General features: G+C 43.8%; 1 protein-coding gene across 3 annotated transcripts in view; it reads left to right on the forward strand.

Moving 5' to 3' along the window:
* The first annotated feature begins 1,322 nt into the window (after positions 1-1,322).
* Positions 1,323-18,301, forward strand: part of LOC103381292 (uncharacterized) — a 22,825-nt gene continuing 5,846 nt past the window's right edge. For all 3 annotated transcript variants that reach the window (XM_017033548.2, XM_017033549.2, XM_017033550.2), the window contains exon 1: positions 1,323-1,379. In XM_017033548.2, the coding sequence (XP_016889037.2) occupies positions 1,338-1,379 (42 nt within the window). In that variant the 5' untranslated portion in view covers positions 1,323-1,337. The remainder of the gene's footprint in view (positions 1,380-18,301) is intronic.

Below are 18,301 nucleotides of genomic sequence, written 5' to 3' on the forward strand. Positions count from 1 at the left end.
CATCTCAGGCTCCTCTGTGCAAACTGAAAGGTCATAGGTTTTATCCTCGACAACAGTAAACGTTCTCCTGGGACTGTGGGCGCATCCCATAATAATAACAACAATAATAACAGTACGATGACAACAGGCGGTGATTAAGGAATTAAAGTCGTTGGTCTAATGAAGTAGGGCTGCTGAAACACTAGGACGATATAAAGGTTTATACAAAGGTTTAGAAAATACTAGAACGTTTGATGAAACTGTGAAACAGTAACAACAGTCGTCGTACGTCCAGTCAATTAAGATCATTAATTATGATAATAATTATCTAATCAGTGAGACATCATATCAGGTCTGTACCTTGAAGACTTGGTGATGGACGTTTATTTCCATTTGTCTGACAGAAGGATTTAGAAATGTTTTTTTTCTAAAGAGGTCGTACCAGGTGAATCCACTGAAGCCTCTGAGATGCTACATCAACCATTAACTTTATTAACAACTCAGGCCTGACCGCAGTGAGACCCAGATGTGGTCATGACCACGGCTGAAAACCTCCTGATGGGAGTGACATTTTCAGACCACTGCTGAGACCGACCCACAACTACGACTTCAGCCTCTGGGCTGTGTGATTCCATCAAAATGAGTTCTGTAATGAGCTCTATCAGTTGGTCAGCAGGACGAGGTCAGGTCAGACTGATTCAACCCTCATTACAAAAAAACTGTAACGTTGATCGTCACCGACCTGCCTGCAGTCCACAGTCTCTTCATGGAGATAAAAACTCTAAATAACGAGGAGTCGAAGTGATCTGTTAGATATAGTTCTATATACGACGTTTCTCTGAGGTCCAACATCAACAGCTGGTTGGTGTTGATTCAACAGCGGACAGTTATCTCATATAAACCACAGAGAGAGTGAAGGCCCTCACAGCACCAGCGTTTCCTGGAGCTGCTACCTTACTGCCAAAAAAAAAAAAAGAAAGACTGCATGACCTCAGATTAAACCAATCTGGGATTAAGTTAACGGCACAAATACTGAATGATGTTAATGCCAGCCGTGTGTTTGCATCCCACAGATTATGACGAGGGATGTTCACAGTGTTTCCACAGTGGGTCCCACCTGGCCGACAGCGTGATCTGCTCACGGCTGTTGTAAAAACCTTCACTGTGGGACGTTGGAAGAATATAAACGGTGGTTTTCTGATATTGACACTGAACCTAATAAAAAAAAAGACAGGGAGCTGAAACTGGAGCCTCCCTCACCAGACTGGAGTGGCTGGAGTTAGAACCAAGAATAGAACCACACCGTGGCTAAAGATAAGGTTCTGCTAAAGAAACAGGCTGATTTCTCCCATGACTTGATGCATGGACGTCTCCTGCTGCTGCAACTGCTGCTGCTGCTGCAACCCCTGCTGCTGCTGCGCCGACTCCTCAGAATAAACAGCCCCCCTAAATAAAACTGACAGGAACCGACGCGGACTCGCTTCACGCCGATGCACAGTCATATCGATCATAACGATATTCACAACTCGGATCGCGTTTCGGCGACTTATTTTTTTTTTTTTTGCCACAACACAACCGTGTACAGAGCACAGGAGCCAACTTGTACCAGTCCACCACAGTCGAAGTAGAAAGTGTCTGAAGTGACGTATATTCGAAGGCAAAATGAAAACCGTGCAAACTTGCCGGCTCGAAAACTGGACAAATGCGGTTTATATCTGCCGTCTGGTTCGGGATCTTCTACTCGTCCAACGTTCTGGAGACGAGTCGAATTACTCCAGGCACACCGTGAAGGAGTGCAATTGTTTTTTTTTTCTGCCCCCCTTTTGGCACCAGCACATGCCGACACGGAGACTGTAAAAACTGCACCTTTTCCTCAACTCTCGCCGTAGACTCACCTTAAACAGCCGCTTCACCGTGGCGTCGCTGTCCAGGGTGCTGAATGTCACGGCGGACGCTCCCGGGAGTCTCTCTGTAAATCCGCCGAGACGAGGAGGGAGAGGAAGGGGAAACGCCGGTCTCCCCCTTCCTTCAAAAACTGCTGCTGCCGCCGACAAGTTACCTCCCGAATTCCCAGCCCGACGTGGGGTGGATTTTTACGTCTCAAAAAAGAAGAAAAAAAAAGAAAAAAAGAAAAATGAATCCAAATTCAAATCTGAGCAGGGACTGTGAGAAGTGCAGCCTGCTCCGGCTGAATAATGGAGCAGCTTTAGTGTAAGTGTAACTGCTGATGCTTCTCACTGTAGGAAGGCTTAACCACCGCTCTCTCTCTCTCTCTCTCTCTCTCTCTCTCTCTCTCTCTCTCTCCCCTCATTTCCGCCCCTCCTCTCTCGATCAATCACTATTCAATTCAAACGGGCTGGAGTGACACCGAGGAAGCCGGTGGTCTCCTGTCCTGTTCATCTCCTACTCCATAAAGGACACTGGACGTGTGGGAGCCAGTGGTTGAGCACAGGTCTCGTCGTATTAGCTTCATTGGCGGTGATGTGATAAGGACACATTGAATCTGATTTAATTCATCGTGTGCCAGAAACGATCCCCCTGATGCACATTACTGCAGCCTACAGTAAAAAACAGACACGCACACGTGCACACATGCTGTCACAAAGCCACTGGGGGTGGGAGGTGGGTGGGGGGGTATGAAATAAATTTATAGCCAATTTTCTTATGATAAAGCAGCAGCCATCTGCTCCGTGACACTTCCTGCCCCGTCATTTGGTTCATTTATTCTCCCTTTGTTTGAAAAGAGAGCAACGTTTCTGTCCGTACAGAACAATCCCTGCTGACTGACAGTGAACGGCAGTGATGGAGGACTTAGTCTCCCACGAGAAGAATTAACATGATAATTAATTTGGGATGCAGCAATTAACTGTATAAATGTGAGAGACAAATACAATCAGTTACATTCAGCCGTAAATCCCTCCTTTATTTATATATAAAAACAAACTGACTAGAGAGAAGTTTAGGACTTGTTGTTGGATGATAAATAATATTTCACAGACTTTTTTTTCCCACCAAATGATTTTCACTTATTTGATCAAACGTTAAACTGGCACGTTCTTAATCATTAGCCTCGCGTTTGTAAGCTGTGATTTTTGGCTGGTTTTCATTCATTTTTGGGATTTTCTTCACTTCGACTAATCATGGATTTATTTTGACGGCTGTTTGGCCGACGCCACGCTCCTTATGATGAATTCTCTTTTGTCTAATTGAGATAATGCGCTGAACCTCAGTCTTGTTTTGGCTAATTTTGATATTTTTTTTCTTCTACCAGGTCTCAGTCTTTGTACTTCATTATTCTTCCTCCATTTTGTTTTTATAAAAACTTCTTTTTTCTTTTTTTTCATTTGGATCAAGGCAACGACTTCTGAGTCACGATATAAAGTCAGTGAAGTTTTTGACTCTTTGTCGTTTAGTAACAAAAAAGTCAGTTTGAATTTCATTCCCTTTTATAGAAAAAAAAGATGATAAAGCAAGACAGGAAATGTCCCCTGATTGGACACACTGTGTTTGATGTTTCGTCGAATCTTCGTGAGAATCTCTGTTGTGTAACTTATTATATATGAATAGAATTTATTAAGTAGTTAAATTAATTGGCCTGAACAATTAAATACTCTCCACTAGGTGGCAGCAGATGGCTATGAAAACTAAAAAAGAATTGAAGATCTTTGTGAGTTTCTTTCTTCAATTCCTGCCTGTATATCAGTGTAATCTTCAACTGAACAGGAGTACGTGGAATCTGACCCACAACCCTTTTGGTTTGAGACAATTGCACAATTTACTCCTTGAAATATCTGAGTTCAGGTTCATCCATCTATTTATCTGTAATGTGGATTATATTCCCAGTCCTGTTTTTGCACCAATAGTTTTGAAGTGGTGATTGTAACGGTTCATGACAGAATGCAGGGGTAAGTTCAGCCTCCTGCCCTCTAACTGCCCTGCTCTGATGAAACCGTGATACCGACCCCGGTCCTTTCTACCCAGTGTGTGGTGCAGGTCAGGACATGGTGCGAGCTGTGAAGAATATGTCCAAGTATTCTGTAGAGTCACAGTTGAAGTACCCCACAGAGTCAGGATTATACCAGAAATAACAGCAGTGTTTTCTTTTTCTCAGCCCTCTCCTCAGTGGACAGAGGAGCAGCCGCTCTGTCTCATTAGCTTTCCAAACCACATCCACGTTGGGTGACTGCACACAACTACACAGAACGAAAAAGAAAAGAAAGACTGGCTGCCGTCTGTTACTGTTGTGCCACACCGCGGTCTTCCTGCTCCACGTTAGACGTCGTCCTCAGTCATTCCACCTGTCATGAAGCCGTCAGTGCAGATCACACCCAGGGTCAGCTCCGTTAGTGAGGGAGGATCAGAAGGTTATTCCTCACCCTGGCTCAAAGTGAATGCGGGATGAGAGGTGTTAAATATTGAGCGACCCCCCCCCCACTCACCACCCCCCCTTGACCAGTGGCTTCAGCCTTGGTTGGCTGTAACGTCCGTGTCCTCACACGGCGCTGAGTCGACTGCAGGCAGATTTAAAGTTCCAGAGAATGGTTTCCATTTTTCTGTATTCAATTAAACAAAACAGTAATTTCATTGGAGGTTTTTTTTTTTAATGCTCTTAATATCAATTTCAATATGTTTTGCCCTTCGTACTTTCACAACTCCTGGAAAATGAAAGGGTTTGTTTGGAGATAATGTGACTCCGTCGTTCTCCTTAGTTTCCATTACAGTTCTCAGTGTAAGCAAATACTGCTGTGGTAATAGAGTATGAATTATAGCCCAGAACAACAAGAACATGGGGGGGGGGGGGGGGGGGGGTGGGTGGCCCGGTTTGGTCAACAACAGAACTACTGTGAACTGGACTCTGATTCCTCTGAGAAATTATATTTGCCTTTTTGACATTTCACAACACGGGTTAGAAATCTGGCCCAGATGAAGGACTTGAGCCTTAAGTGGCCCATATGTTACATCAGTGTTTCCCAAACCTTTTTTTTTTTCTGTGTGTTAAATGGTCAATGCCTTTAAGCAGCTCTTTAAGTGGCCTTGTTCTAGTTCTCCACCACCACCAGACTCACCCAGCTCACAGCATGTTGAACAAGTGCCGTTAAGCAGCTCTTTAAGTGGCCTAGTTCTAGTTCTAGTTCTCCACCACCACCAGACTCACCCAGCTCACAGCATGTGGGTCACAGGAGAGTGAGATGTTGTGGATGTGGGCCACATGGACACTGTGTCACATTAGGCTGATCTCGTCAGTGTTAATGCTGAATATTGAGCCATCCACTGACAGGGTGTTACATCATCAACCATGGTTGTGTTTGTTGACCAGTTATTAGACCTGGGAAGTTCAAATTAACACGGAGATTTCTAATTGGCCATAAAGTTGTTACTGTACCATCAGGATTTACGACCCAGGAACCTCAGCGTGGCTTTTTAAATGGAGTTGTTAATATAGACGCAGCCACTGGTGATAATGATGCTAATCTGCTGCTCCCCTTTGGTTTTTATTGTGGCTTTTGGCTGCGAGCTCTGCAGTCCAGCCGGCGACTTTACTGGTGTCTTCCAGTCTCGCTGCTCTCAGAGTGTCATGTCCTGCCGCAGCAGGGAGTTGTTTTCACTGGGAAAGGCCCTAAAAGCCTGCTGTCTTCTGCCTGCTCAGCATCAAACAGCAATTTAGCAACAAGCTTGTGAACACGGCGCAGCATTTAGCCACTAAAGAGCCGCGTGGTTCCCCTCTGGAACCACACAGAGGAGGAAACAGAGAGTCCAGAGAGAGAACATGAACAGGTCAGGTGATCAGCCTCGTACAGCCTGAGGAGAAATACCAGCTGGAATACTACTGTGTCCGATGTACTTTCTGTTCCCGAGTCCTTCAGAACATATTTAATTTAAAATATGATACAAAAAAAAAAAAAAAAACAACAACTTAGAAGGGAGAGTTTTTTATGGCTTTTCTGTGTAGAGTTTGCCCAGAAGCTAAAGAGCAGCATATGGCCCTGGAACCACAGGTTGTGCACCAACCCCCACTAGAGTATTTCTGTGCAGTGCTAATTTTTCCACTCTGGTTTCTTCATTTTTATGGCTAACCTTTAGCTACTTTGAAGCCTATGTTTCCCTATGTTTGTTGCTGTATTTCATCTGTTATTCTGGTAATCGTTACATACAATGTGTTATTGCTAACTGTTAGTGAATTCCTGCCGCTTTGTTTGCTCATCTTTTTGAGCAGCTAATCCCGGCTGGTTCTGCCATGATTAGATAAACTCACCTCACTTTCTATCAAAAGGTTTTAACAAACTCAGCAGATAATAAGCTGTCAGTGTGTTGTACAGTCTGAGCCACACGAATGCTCTGTTATGTTATGTCTCAGTGCATCACTGAACGTGCGCCGCGTCACTAAATACTTCGTAGACTAATTGATTTACCGACTCAGCCGAGCCAAGTTTCTTAAAGTTTTTAATGGTGAAATATCTTCTCTGTAATTTCTTTCTCTCCGTCCCTCACATTAAGAAACAAACTCGGTCGTGCAGGACTGAAGTGAAACTCTCCAGCGCTCGGTCGTTGACTTAATCTGGAACATCGAGCTACTCAATGTCATCTTATTGAAGGAGAGCAGAAACAAAGTTAGTGCACATTTACTGCCCTGTGAGTCGGAGTCAACAAAGTCTTTTTGGACGTTTGAATCCAGACAAATTCAGTTTCTGCCAAACGAACAAACATAAAAACTTTCTCCAAATTTTATTTTTCTGTGTGACGTTCGTGATGTTTGTGTCAGTGCAGGAGGGAAAAAACAACTGCAGTGAGAACTTCCCTCGGGATATGTGTGTCTTTTCTCTCTCTCCGTCACCAGAAATATCTTTTGATCATGAAGATCTTAAAGAGTCAGACCGTAGATTATTTCAGTTTGATGGTAGAAGAGGGAAAACATTTTTTTTCCCTGCCTTCATTTCTGTCTTTGTATCAAATAAACCTACACATCCTGGAGGCTTTTTCTCTCTGCTTAACATTCTTTAAATTCTTCTGACATCTGCAGAAAAGTGATGTTTAAAAAAAAATCCTGATGTGTGAAAACTGTCAGCTGCTCATCTCCTCTGACTGAAAACATTACCATCACCTCAGTCTGGGCTTAGGTCATATTAGCAAGTCTAAATGTTAGCTCAGGGGTCGATCACATCTGCAGAAAAGTGATGTTTAAAAAAAAATCCTGATGTGTGAAAACTGTCAGCTGCTCATCTCCTCTGACTGAAAACATTACCATCACCTCAGTCTGGGCTTAGGTCGTAGTAGTTAGTCTAAATGTTAGCTCAGGGGTCGATCGGAGCAGCCACTCTTTTCACTGTAATTAAGTGAACTTTTCTCTCTCCATTTCTCCATTTCTGTATCTTATACAGTAAAGTATTTCAGTGTTTATTTTCAGCCAACTTTGAGCTGTGTGTTGTTAACTTTGAGGTGTTTTTGGTCGACTCCTTTTAATATTTTTAATGATCTTATTTCATATAAATTTCTTGTAGTCATTTCTTTGATTTGTTCCAAATATTTTTTTTTAGATAGCGTGTCGGCTAACGGCACTAACACGCTTTTATGCTTGTGTGCTGATTGAACCAGAGGCTGAAATGCTACGTGCCACCCTCGGTGCCTCGGATTTAATGACATTACCAATTTACACCAAAGCATTTCACTGAGTAAACCATCATCAGACGGCCTTCTGATATTTTTACATTTTGCCAAAGAGTTCAGTCAGCCTGACTGAGAACACTGGCTGCTGGAGCTGGAGGGAAAAAACAAACAGAGGAAACAGTTTCTGTCACTGTTTGTTTGGCCACAGTCACTGCAGTTTCCCAGTTCCTGCCTCAGCCCATCTGCCACTGACCCTTGTTTTGCCAAAAGACCAATTGTGGTTCACGGCTGCCAGATTAGTCTGTCGTGACATAATGATTTTGTCCCACATAAGGGTGATTTGACATGCTCTGCCTGGCTGTCTCTTGTTTGCAGGCTGTGCTTCTCCAGATCCAAAAGAAACTCTGCCTCATTACTGTCTCCCACATCAGAAGATGGAGCACACTTTTCCACAACAGCCGTACAAAAACAAAGACTCCGACAACGGTGCACCCTGTGTGTCTTCCTGGTAGTTTCATTATTTGTATTTTGTTTTTAAACTCCCACGTCTCCTCTTCTCTCAGAGTCAGACTTTTTTCTAATGTTTAATGTTCTTTCCTTCCAGCGTTCCACACCGTTCTCCAGTCGTCGACGACGTCCAAAGTCAGCCCCGCATCTGGCCGAGGTGAGGTAGGACCACTTTAAGGTTCCTCAAACCTAGTTTAATTTGACGCTCGTTGCTCCGAAGGATTTAATTCCGTACCAGAACAAAAAAATGATTTAAAAAACACCAGAATTGATATGGGTGACCTCAAGGTCAGCCTGTAAACACTTGTCAAATCTGTGTCAGTTTTTAGCTCTTAGTTACTCCAGACATCAGCCAGGACTGGGTTTGTGTGAGTGAAGAGACAGAATACGGCGCAGTAAGTCATAACTTTAACGATTCCCACGGGGAGAACGTGTAGAGCAGCGTAACAAATCGTAGCAGTACAATAGAAAGGTAGGGAGACGGAGGCTGAGTGTGGGTCTCACAGATAGATAGATATATATATGATGCAGATAAGTACACACACTCATGCATATTGATGTGGGTATATCAGGTCTGGAATACAGATCTGTGCTGAATGCCCGACTCCTGCTGGGCTGTCCATGCATTTATACATCTCATTTCCACCGCTGCTTCAACCTGCTTCACATTCTTCATCCACCGTCAGAGGAATAAGAAAGAACAGAGTGGGTGTGATTAGAGACAGGAGCCAAACACGGAGCAGAATAAATCCCTCCATGTAGCTGAGTTGAGGTGTTGCTGCGTTGCCAAAACAAACCATGGATGCAACACCTTTCCTCCCGCCCCCTCCCCCCTTTGCCTCCCTCTTGGCCTCGTGCATTTCGTCCTCCTCTTGGCTAACTTTCATCTGCACTGACTACAAACAGATCTTCTTACCATTTCAAAGCTGGTACTAGTAAAATTCTCCGCTCCCCTGCGTCCCATCTGCAGCAGGCAGCGGGCCAGGCACTGCTGGGAGGGACAAGGGCGTCGACACACACGGCACGTACAACAGGAGCCACCTCAGTGCACAGGTGGTGGAATATGGCCGTGATTAAAGAGCATATGGGGGATGATAAATAGCCGCGGCGAGGCGAGGCGAGGTGAGGTGCAGACACAGTCAAAGTGGAAGGGAAGGTGTACGTGGAAAAGCTTTATGCGCCAACAATGAGGTGAGCTGGGGCGCGAGCGCAGCTGACACGTGCATCATTGACTCGTTCAACATCAATGAAAGTGGGAGAAAGTGGCCGCTCCTCATTATGTGTTTGCTAATGCATCCGAGTTTGTATTTATTAGGCGGTGTGTGGCATTTGGGAGCCAGCTGGGGGGGGGGGGGGGGGGGGGGGGGGTCTGTGAAGTATACCGTGTGCAGCCATCTCTGTGTGAGTGTGTGCAGTGAGGAGGTGAGGAGGTGCATTAAAAGCCTGCCTGGCACCGCCTGTGGAAATGCAGGAGCAGGGTGACAAAATGAAGCTAGACTGGAATCAGCAGTTTGACTTTCTGGCAGAGTTTACCGAGCTTGAAATCATTTGCTTATGGATTATGTATCTGGTTGGATTGACTTTGAAAGAATGTTACAGCCGCGGGCGCAGCCGTGGGACGTGACGGTACACAGTTTATGGAACGGCAAAATAAAAATGCCTGTCATTTCACGTTGTGCTCCTCTGCTGCAAAATACACCGTTTGTGGTCAGAGAAACAACCATTCACAGACTGAGGAGGAGGCAGTGAAATCAGCACCATGGACAGCGCTGTGTCATTTTAACTGTACATTTGTGAGCTGGGCTTTTAAAATGGGGAAAAAAAAACAGGCCACATTGCTAAGTGGGTGCTTGTATGGGGGGGGGGTCTTACAGTAGTGGGGTGCCATACCACTCTTTTAAAATGGGGGAAAAAAACAGGCCACATTGCTGAGTGGGTGTTTGTATGGGGGGGGGTCTTATAGTAGTGGGGTGCCATACCACCAGTGTGGTGGACCAATCAAATTTTTTGTCTATATGTATGAATATCTCTATATATCTATATCCATATCTATATACATATATATACTGTATATGTTTCGCCACATATTTAAGTCAGTCTCTCATGTCACATTATCTTTTGTTCCTTTGTTCAGTTTTCACCAAATTAGCTGCAAAATTGAATGGTAAGAGTGAATTGATTGGTCGGTGGCTGGAGGAGGGAGGTGTTGGAGCGAGATTAGAGCAAATGAAAAGGTAAACGGTGAGAAGGGAGCGGGGATTAGTGGAGGAGACAGTGAACTGGAGCACAGTACCAGGAGAGGCGTGAGGTGAGATGAGAGCTCTCAGAGATGATAACACGCAGGTCACGGGGTCAATCAGAGGGAGGCGTCATTACAAACTCCCCCACAGCTCCATCACCAAAGCCCCCGGCGCTCCGTTAGAGCCTCATTAGCCGTAGTCAAAGAAGAGTTCAGAGAGAAGCTGCAGCAGCAGCAGCAGCTGATGGTGGGGACGGTGGTTGATGATGATGGTGGTCATCTGAGTGTAGGTGAGGGGGGGTGTGGTGGTGGGGGGGAGGGGCTGAACTGTTAACTGTGGTCAGAAAACTGTGAAGACAGATCTGTATCAAACAGAAGTCATCAGAGCCGTTGGTTTGTGAGCTGCTTCTAACACGAGCAGGTCTCCGGGTGAAAGGATTACGTTAAGTTTTTTTAAGTGCTTGTTCTTTACCAGCAACTCTCCGCTGCTGGTCCACTCACTGGGCTGCTCTCTGTCGAGTATCACGATGTAGTGGAGAACGTCTGTCATGATGTGGAAAAGATGAATGAAATTCATACAATATTTAATATGAAATCATTAAATCAGAAGAACGTCAGAACGAGGCAGACGTTGTTAAGAATCGATGAAAGTCAGTCGGTTTTTGGATAAATATTTGTGCTGAGGAAAAACACAAACTTTTTTTGTGAGACTTTACAAGAACACTTTTATACTGCAGTATAAAAGCCAGGTCTTATGAAGAAGAACACTGACACGAGCATAAAATAATCCTGTGTTGCTTTAACCCTGTTACTGGGAAAATAAAGTTGTTATTGACGACGGGTGAGAATAAACAAACACATGTCCCAGTCCTCACCCTTTTGGTGAGTTTCAGTCGCATGCTCATAAATGTGAGCTGAAATAAGTATCAAATAGAATTAAATTTATATTACATCATCAAATAATCACGCTTTTTTGTTTGTTGAAATCCTAATGAGAAATGCTCAGAGGCAGAAAAGCCCAAATATATAGATATAAAAAAGATATTATTTGAATAAATTCTCTTTTCATTCTGTCTGGCCACTGGTAGTTAACTTTACGTCTGACTGGTGCCACGACTGAGCAGGGAGGACTTTAAAGACGCCCTGCAGGCATGTTCATGGGCTGGCTGCAGAAAAAAAATGTCTGAACACTTCTACCACAGAAGTGATAAAAGATTTATGAACGCCACAAACTCACGCTCCCACTCTGTCACACACAGAGTGCAGGAATACACACTTTCTCTGTTACTTACAGTCGGGCAACCTTTCAAAACAAGCCAGCTGCACCGGGTTTGTAGTAGACACGACTGGGTGAAGGTCAGGTGGAGGTCACTGTAGGAGCCGTTGTCAATAGGAGAATCGTATCCCTGTCTCTGAGGAGAGAAGTGTTTTTCTTGTTGTCAAGGTCACTGAGTAAAAACAGAACATTTGGTGAAAACTTTACCAAACTGTTTTTAATTTGTCCACTGGCCTATAAATGCAGTGAGGCAGAAAACCGCTCCATTACTACCCCCACCCCCCAAACCCCCCGAAACTACTGTATGTGGACGAGCTGAGACCTTGTTTTATTTTTACATGCTCAAAATATCATAGCAAGTGCCATGCAACATGAATAAATTCCCAATTTAAAAAATAAATTCATACCTGGATTATAGCCCTGTAGATTACTTTTATTACTCGTTCCTGAGGAAGTTTTATGTCAAATATATGAAACACCAACAAAGAGAGTAATAACCAGACAAACGTCATAAAATATATTTGACATAGACAGGTGCATGTATTTGGTGTACATTTTATTAAAACATTATACATTTTATTAACTGAAAATGTCAGATTCTAACTGTGTAAAGTTCTTTGTCAACATTAAAATTATCCGTTTTTATGAATTGTTTTTGTTTTACCTTTTTGTCCGAACGCTGACACTTAAAGATAAATCAGGCATCTCAAAATTAAATTTTAAAATATTCTTAAAAAATTAATTTTTTTTACATCATCACCAACCAGATGCACCGGTCGATAACTCACCACCGACAGCTTCAAAAACACAAGACACAACACGTAGCTCCCTGGCTGGGAGAGATAGAGCCGCAGAGGTAGAGCGGACTGGAGGTTCTGCTCATCTCCTCGCTTCCTTGAGCTCATTTTTCCCGTCCCTTCACATAAAAGGCCCGGAACTCCTGTTTGATCCCCCCCCTGTGGTGTGACGGTACAGTCGGTTCAGGCTAAACTGAGCAGGAGGCACACGCAGGTGAATGATTTATTATGATGATTGTCCCTCTCTGTACACACACACACACACACACACAGGCCGTGTTATCGGTGCACTGATGAAACCTGGTGTAACAGAACTCCGACAACTGGTCGGTGCCGACATCACTGCTACTAATTAACTTCTCCAGCAGCCTTTCATCTGTCTGGGATTGATGTTTCTTCAGATTGACAGTCTGAGATTGCATGTTTGCCCGGAGGTACAAAGACTGATTAATAACTTTGGTCGAGGTGTAATTAATGTGCTCTTCACTCTGAGCTCTAGGGGGCTCCAAGGTGAACGGCATAAACAACCAGGTTTTTAGAAATGCAAAACAAGACATAAAAAATTCAGGAGACTGTCGCGGGGATGACCTTGATGTTTAGGCTACGTGTGGCTCGCTATCTCTTAGCGTTGTTGTTAGCGTTCGAGACACTTCGAGGAAGTTGTACTCGACGGGCGTAAAAAGCTGCTATCAACTGGTTAGAACATAGCTAGCTCCAGGCTACACTACCAGCTAACCAGGTTGGCTAGGTACTGCTACGCTAACAGCGGGTAAAGCTAACAGTGGGCTCCTATAAAGCTAAAAAAAACTGCAACGTTTGTAAGACATTACGCTGAAAACATTTGTCCCAGGCCTTTACCAACTTCACTAAGTTAGAGACACAGCCTGCAGAAAAAAAGCTAAAAATATGAGCAAAAATAACTCCAGGTTTCAGTGCAAAGCTAACAGCGGGCTCCTATAAAGCTGAAAAAAACTGCTCAGCTACAACGTTTGTAAGACATGACGCTGAAAATAATCAAAGAAAAAAACATTTGTGAGCAAAAATAACTCCAGGTTTCAGTGCGTGCACCTCCTCCACAGTGTGGCCACATGTTGAGCCTCCTGCTCCACACGGCCGTGGACTGGTGCAGCCAGCAGTGATGAGACTAAGACCAACCTGCTCGTCATTCCCGACCGTGCCGGGATGCTGGTGTTTAGTCTGTAATCCGTTCAAAGACAGAGTAAATGTCATTCAGACTGTAGTCGTGTTTGGGTTACAGAGTGTACACTTCACCCCCGCGCAGCACATCACCGTACAGGACTTCAGTCGTGGCGTTGACAGTCAGATTGACATCGATTTTTTTCAACTTTCAGAATCTTTCTTCTACCTTTGCTTCGCAACCTGCAGCAGTGTGTCAGAGAGACTGAGTAAATATTTGACAGAGGGATCGACAGAGCAGAACTCTGAAATTATACCTGAAGGCAACAAAGCCAAGAGTTGAGCTGATGACACATAAAAGAGAAAAAATAATAATAATTTGTTTGTTAAAGTATTTCTGCAAAGGAATTGATTCTGCATTAACTTCGAGTGATTCTGAAGCTGTAATTTATTCTGTTTTTATCTGTCTTTAACCTCAAACTTAATGATAGTTTGTTTTCTGTAATAAAAGGTGAAAAACTGCATATTCAAATCATGCCCCACCGACCCCCCCCCCCTTTTACTGGATATTAAACAGTGCAGATTTCAGTGATTTTTCAGTCATTTTATTTTAGTAATTTTAGTAATTTTCTTTTTAGTAATGCGTCTTCATTTCAGACACAAATTCAATTTATGTCCAGAAGTTATGAGTTAATGAAAGTTGTTAAAAACTTCAGGTTTTCTTCACTGATCATCAGTCAAAATGTCCGACAGCAGGAAAGAAACCATCGCTGGAGTTTAAGGAAAAATTCTTGTCCTGCATAAAAAGTGTCTCTTTTTTGGACACGTGCCAAAGGATGCACATTTTCATCTTAAAAAGACGGCTAAAGGACAGCTAACCAAGCAACAGCTAACAACATAACTGATTCTAACAGCTGGTTGATGGGCGGGACAACTAGCTAACTGGATATTTAGGTTGACTAGCTACTGCATTGACAAACGTCCCTGGGCCATGATATCACTCCTGACTGTAAAATGAACCTTAGGTGCATTACTGCCACCTATAGGGCTGGAGTGCGTACAGCAGTTATATCATTTATTCTAATGTTTATTTTTTGTCTTTATATAATTAATCCAAATCAATTGATCAAAGTCCCAGCTCTAATATATATATATATATATACGGCCAGTGGAATATTACAGTATCCTGAGTAAAACTGCTCCGTGACCTGCATTACTTATCTGAAACTAAGTGACAGTAAATGGCAGAGCTGAAGTTTACTGTGCTCTACTTGGCCATCAACAAAAACAAAACCCAATAAAATACGGAGCAGCCGCCCATTGACTCTGTTTTTCTGGCTATTAAGTACATTTATTTGAATTTATGTGTTTGTGAAACATTAACTCAAATGATGTTTCTTTTTTTTTCTAAGTATAAGCCCTACATTAAGACGATGGGCAAAAATGTGTGCAGCCAGCACCACATACTGTAAAGTGCAAACCAACCCTTGTTGCCAGAAGACATTAGTACAAACAACAATACAGTCTCATAAATAACTGTGGAATCACATGGAGACGACGGCGGCAGGGACAGATGAGTTCCTCACTCCATTAGCCCCGCGATTAGCTTCACGACTCGACTGTGGACCAGGTGACTGGGTGGACCAGATGACTGGGTGGACCAGATGACTGAGTGGACCAGATGACTGGGTGGACCAGATGACTGAGTGGACCAGATGACTGGGTGGACCCGGTGACCGGGTGGGCCAGATGACTGGGTGGCCCACAGGGGCGAGTGATTCAGTGATCTGACCCCAACCAGCAGACAAAGAAACAGTCAACGTTTCAAAGCAAAACAAAACGAATAAGTTCATGCCAGCACTGAACGTCAGACTTCTGTATATATGTGTGTGTGTGTGTAGCTCCCCCTCCCCCTCCTCCCCCTTAAATATATTACTGTAGATCGTACGTCACTGTTCTGTGTTTTCTCGTTGCGTGTTCTTCGGCTCCTTTGTTGCCAAATACTGTTACAAAGTATAAAAGATTCCATTGATGTTTTAAAAACGTCTTTCGCTGCGACTGACTCACAGTTGACGCCACGCTGCGACTTTTGTCTTCCTTTTTCTGTTGATGCTGTTTTGTATCGTTTGAACGTAGAACTTGTTTTTTTATTTTTTCTATGGTGGAAAAAAAGTTTTGGCTTTGTGTTTTATTATTGATGCTTTTTAGTGTTGTTGTCGTCTGTGTTGGTTCGTGGTCAACAATCAAACCTTTAACGTTTGGCTTGATGCGTCCACCAGGGGCAGTAATCTGGTCCAGTGCTGGTTCGTCCAACCTGTCGTCACAGATTTACGTCGTGCTCAATCTCTGACCTTTCAGTTTTGCCAAATCTGCAAAAGACGCTCCCACATTTCTCTCCCCCTCAGCTCCCCCTCCCCCTCCTCCCCCTCCCACCTGACGTCTCACTTCATCTTAACTCTCCAGAGTCTTTCCTTCACATTAAACGCTTCCCGACGTCTGCCCACTGTGTTGTGTTGTCGTGTCAGACACGTCTTTTCTTCTCCTTTGTGTCTGTTAAAATTCACATTGATCTTGTTGGAATGTCGAGCTCCGCTCTTAGAAGTTCTGTGGAAGAGTTCTGTTTTTGGCAGTCCTTTTCATGTTACACTCTGGTAGCATGTTGACTGGCAGCTTTGACAAACTCCTCAGACTCTGGGGTAAAAATAGAAACCACTTGTTCTTGGAGTCGCTGCAGTTTTTTTTTTTTTTTTTTTTCCTTACAGGAGTATTTAAAGAACGGCAACGTAACGTTTTATTACTTCTTTCACATTCACCACAATCTGTCTATTCATCACTCTCCCTACCTCGCCCCCCCACCATCCCCGCCTCCCCCCTTACCTTCTATGTATATGACTGTGGCAGTTAAAGCCGTGACGGGGCGGAGTCTCTCCTCCCTGTTCTGCTGACCCAATTACTCTAAGTTGTCCCTCCCTGGTTGGACGCGGCGTTGTCCCTCCCTGGAGACTCAGCCTGCAGCTCACAAATGATCCATCACTCTCCGCTGCCACCTCCCTCTCAGCACATTTATTACCGTCTCTCCTTCACACACACACACACACACACACACACAGTTAGAACCTCACACCCTCCTCGTCCCCTCACTCGCCCTCAGGACAGAGGCGTACATCAATGAAAACATGTCTCTGTAAATATGCATAAAAAAAAGTCATTTACATGCATTAGTACACACACACACACACACACAGAGAGAGAGAGAGAGAGAGAGAGAGAGAGAGAGAGAGAACACAGATACCGGTGGGCGACACATGTTGACAATTATTTTCTTTTTGTTCTGACGCCTCATCACACCTCCGCTCCTTGTTGCTATAATCCTGTCAGCACTGGGGTTTGTTTTTTTTTTCTTCTACAATCATGTCATTAGGGTTTGACAAAGAGAGACAGCATCCTAAAGGCACAGTGCAACCGTTTATTTACAGAAATCGCTCTCCGTTGCTGCAGCTACAGGGGCTTTATTAAGAAAAAAAAATGAAATAAAAGAAGTTAAAAATGTCACAAGTGAAGAGTCGAATAGTTTTTAAAGAAAAACATTTCTCTGTTGTTGGTATTCTCACCTCCAAGGTTCAGAGGCCTCTCCGTGATGACATCACTGATGACATCACGAGGCCCGTGCGTGCCTGACGGCTGCAGCTCTGCAGAAACAAATGAAACCTGGTTGCTCTGATGAATGAGCGGAACAAGTCCTCCATGTAGAGGAGGTTTTAAATGAATAATGGAAACTATTAGTACTGGCGTCTGTGAGACGTGTAGCCATTAATACATGTACAGCTGATGTGGAGCTTTTTTTTTTTTTTTTTTTTTCCCCCCCAAAAATAGTTAAGTAATTACACCAGGGTTTTCAGGTCGCTGCTTATTATTAAGATTTTTTTTAGACCAGATTTCAGCCTCTTATCTTTATGTGCACCAGTGGAGACCCCCACCTGACAGACCCTGGAACTGAGGCCATTCACACCTGTCCAGAGGTTTCATTTACCTGATGACGACTTAAGGTCACAACCCAACTTTTTCTTTTTTTTTTTTTTTTTTTTTTTTTAAGCTTCCTGATAATAGCTGCATCAGGCTGGAAAATTTCAGACTCAAACTTTTGAATCCTGGTTAACCTCCTGGTTAACCTCCTGGTTTACCTCCTGGTTAACCTCCTGGTTAACCTCCTGGTTTACCTCCTGGTTAACCTCCTGGAGTTAACCTCCTGGAGTTATCCTCCTGGAGTTACCCTCCTGGAGTTAACCTCCTGTTTAACCTCCTGGAGTTAACCTCCTGTTTAACCTCCTGGAGTTATGGAGTTAACTCCGTCCTTGACCATCTTCATTCATCCTCTCCATTTTTCCTCCTGGATCTACGTGTTCTAGCTCTACGTGCTGCGCTGACATGACTGGTTCGACCTCAGTCTGTGTTGAATCAACCGTGGCGTTAAAGACAGAGATAAACCAGCAATTAGGCCCCGCGTTTAGAGCAGAAATGAAAAAAAAAATGAAGAGTACGAGATAAGAGGAGAGGGAGACGAGAGAGAGAGGTATTATAGCAGTTCTCTGCTTTGTTTAATTAAATCTTAGGGAATTATTGATCAGTTCTCTGTCAAAAAGCTATTGTTCTGATGGAATAATCTCTGCTAAGCTGCTCACACACACACACACACACACACGCAGAGGGAGTGTGGAGAGCAACAGACGGATATTTGACAGTTTGTGGATGTTTTCCTCTGTCTTC

Source organism: Cynoglossus semilaevis, chromosome 7 (assembly GCF_000523025.1).
Source record: "Cynoglossus semilaevis isolate Cse_v1.0 chromosome 7, Cse_v1.0, whole genome shotgun sequence".
NCBI lineage: Eukaryota > Metazoa > Chordata > Actinopteri > Pleuronectiformes > Cynoglossidae > Cynoglossus > Cynoglossus semilaevis.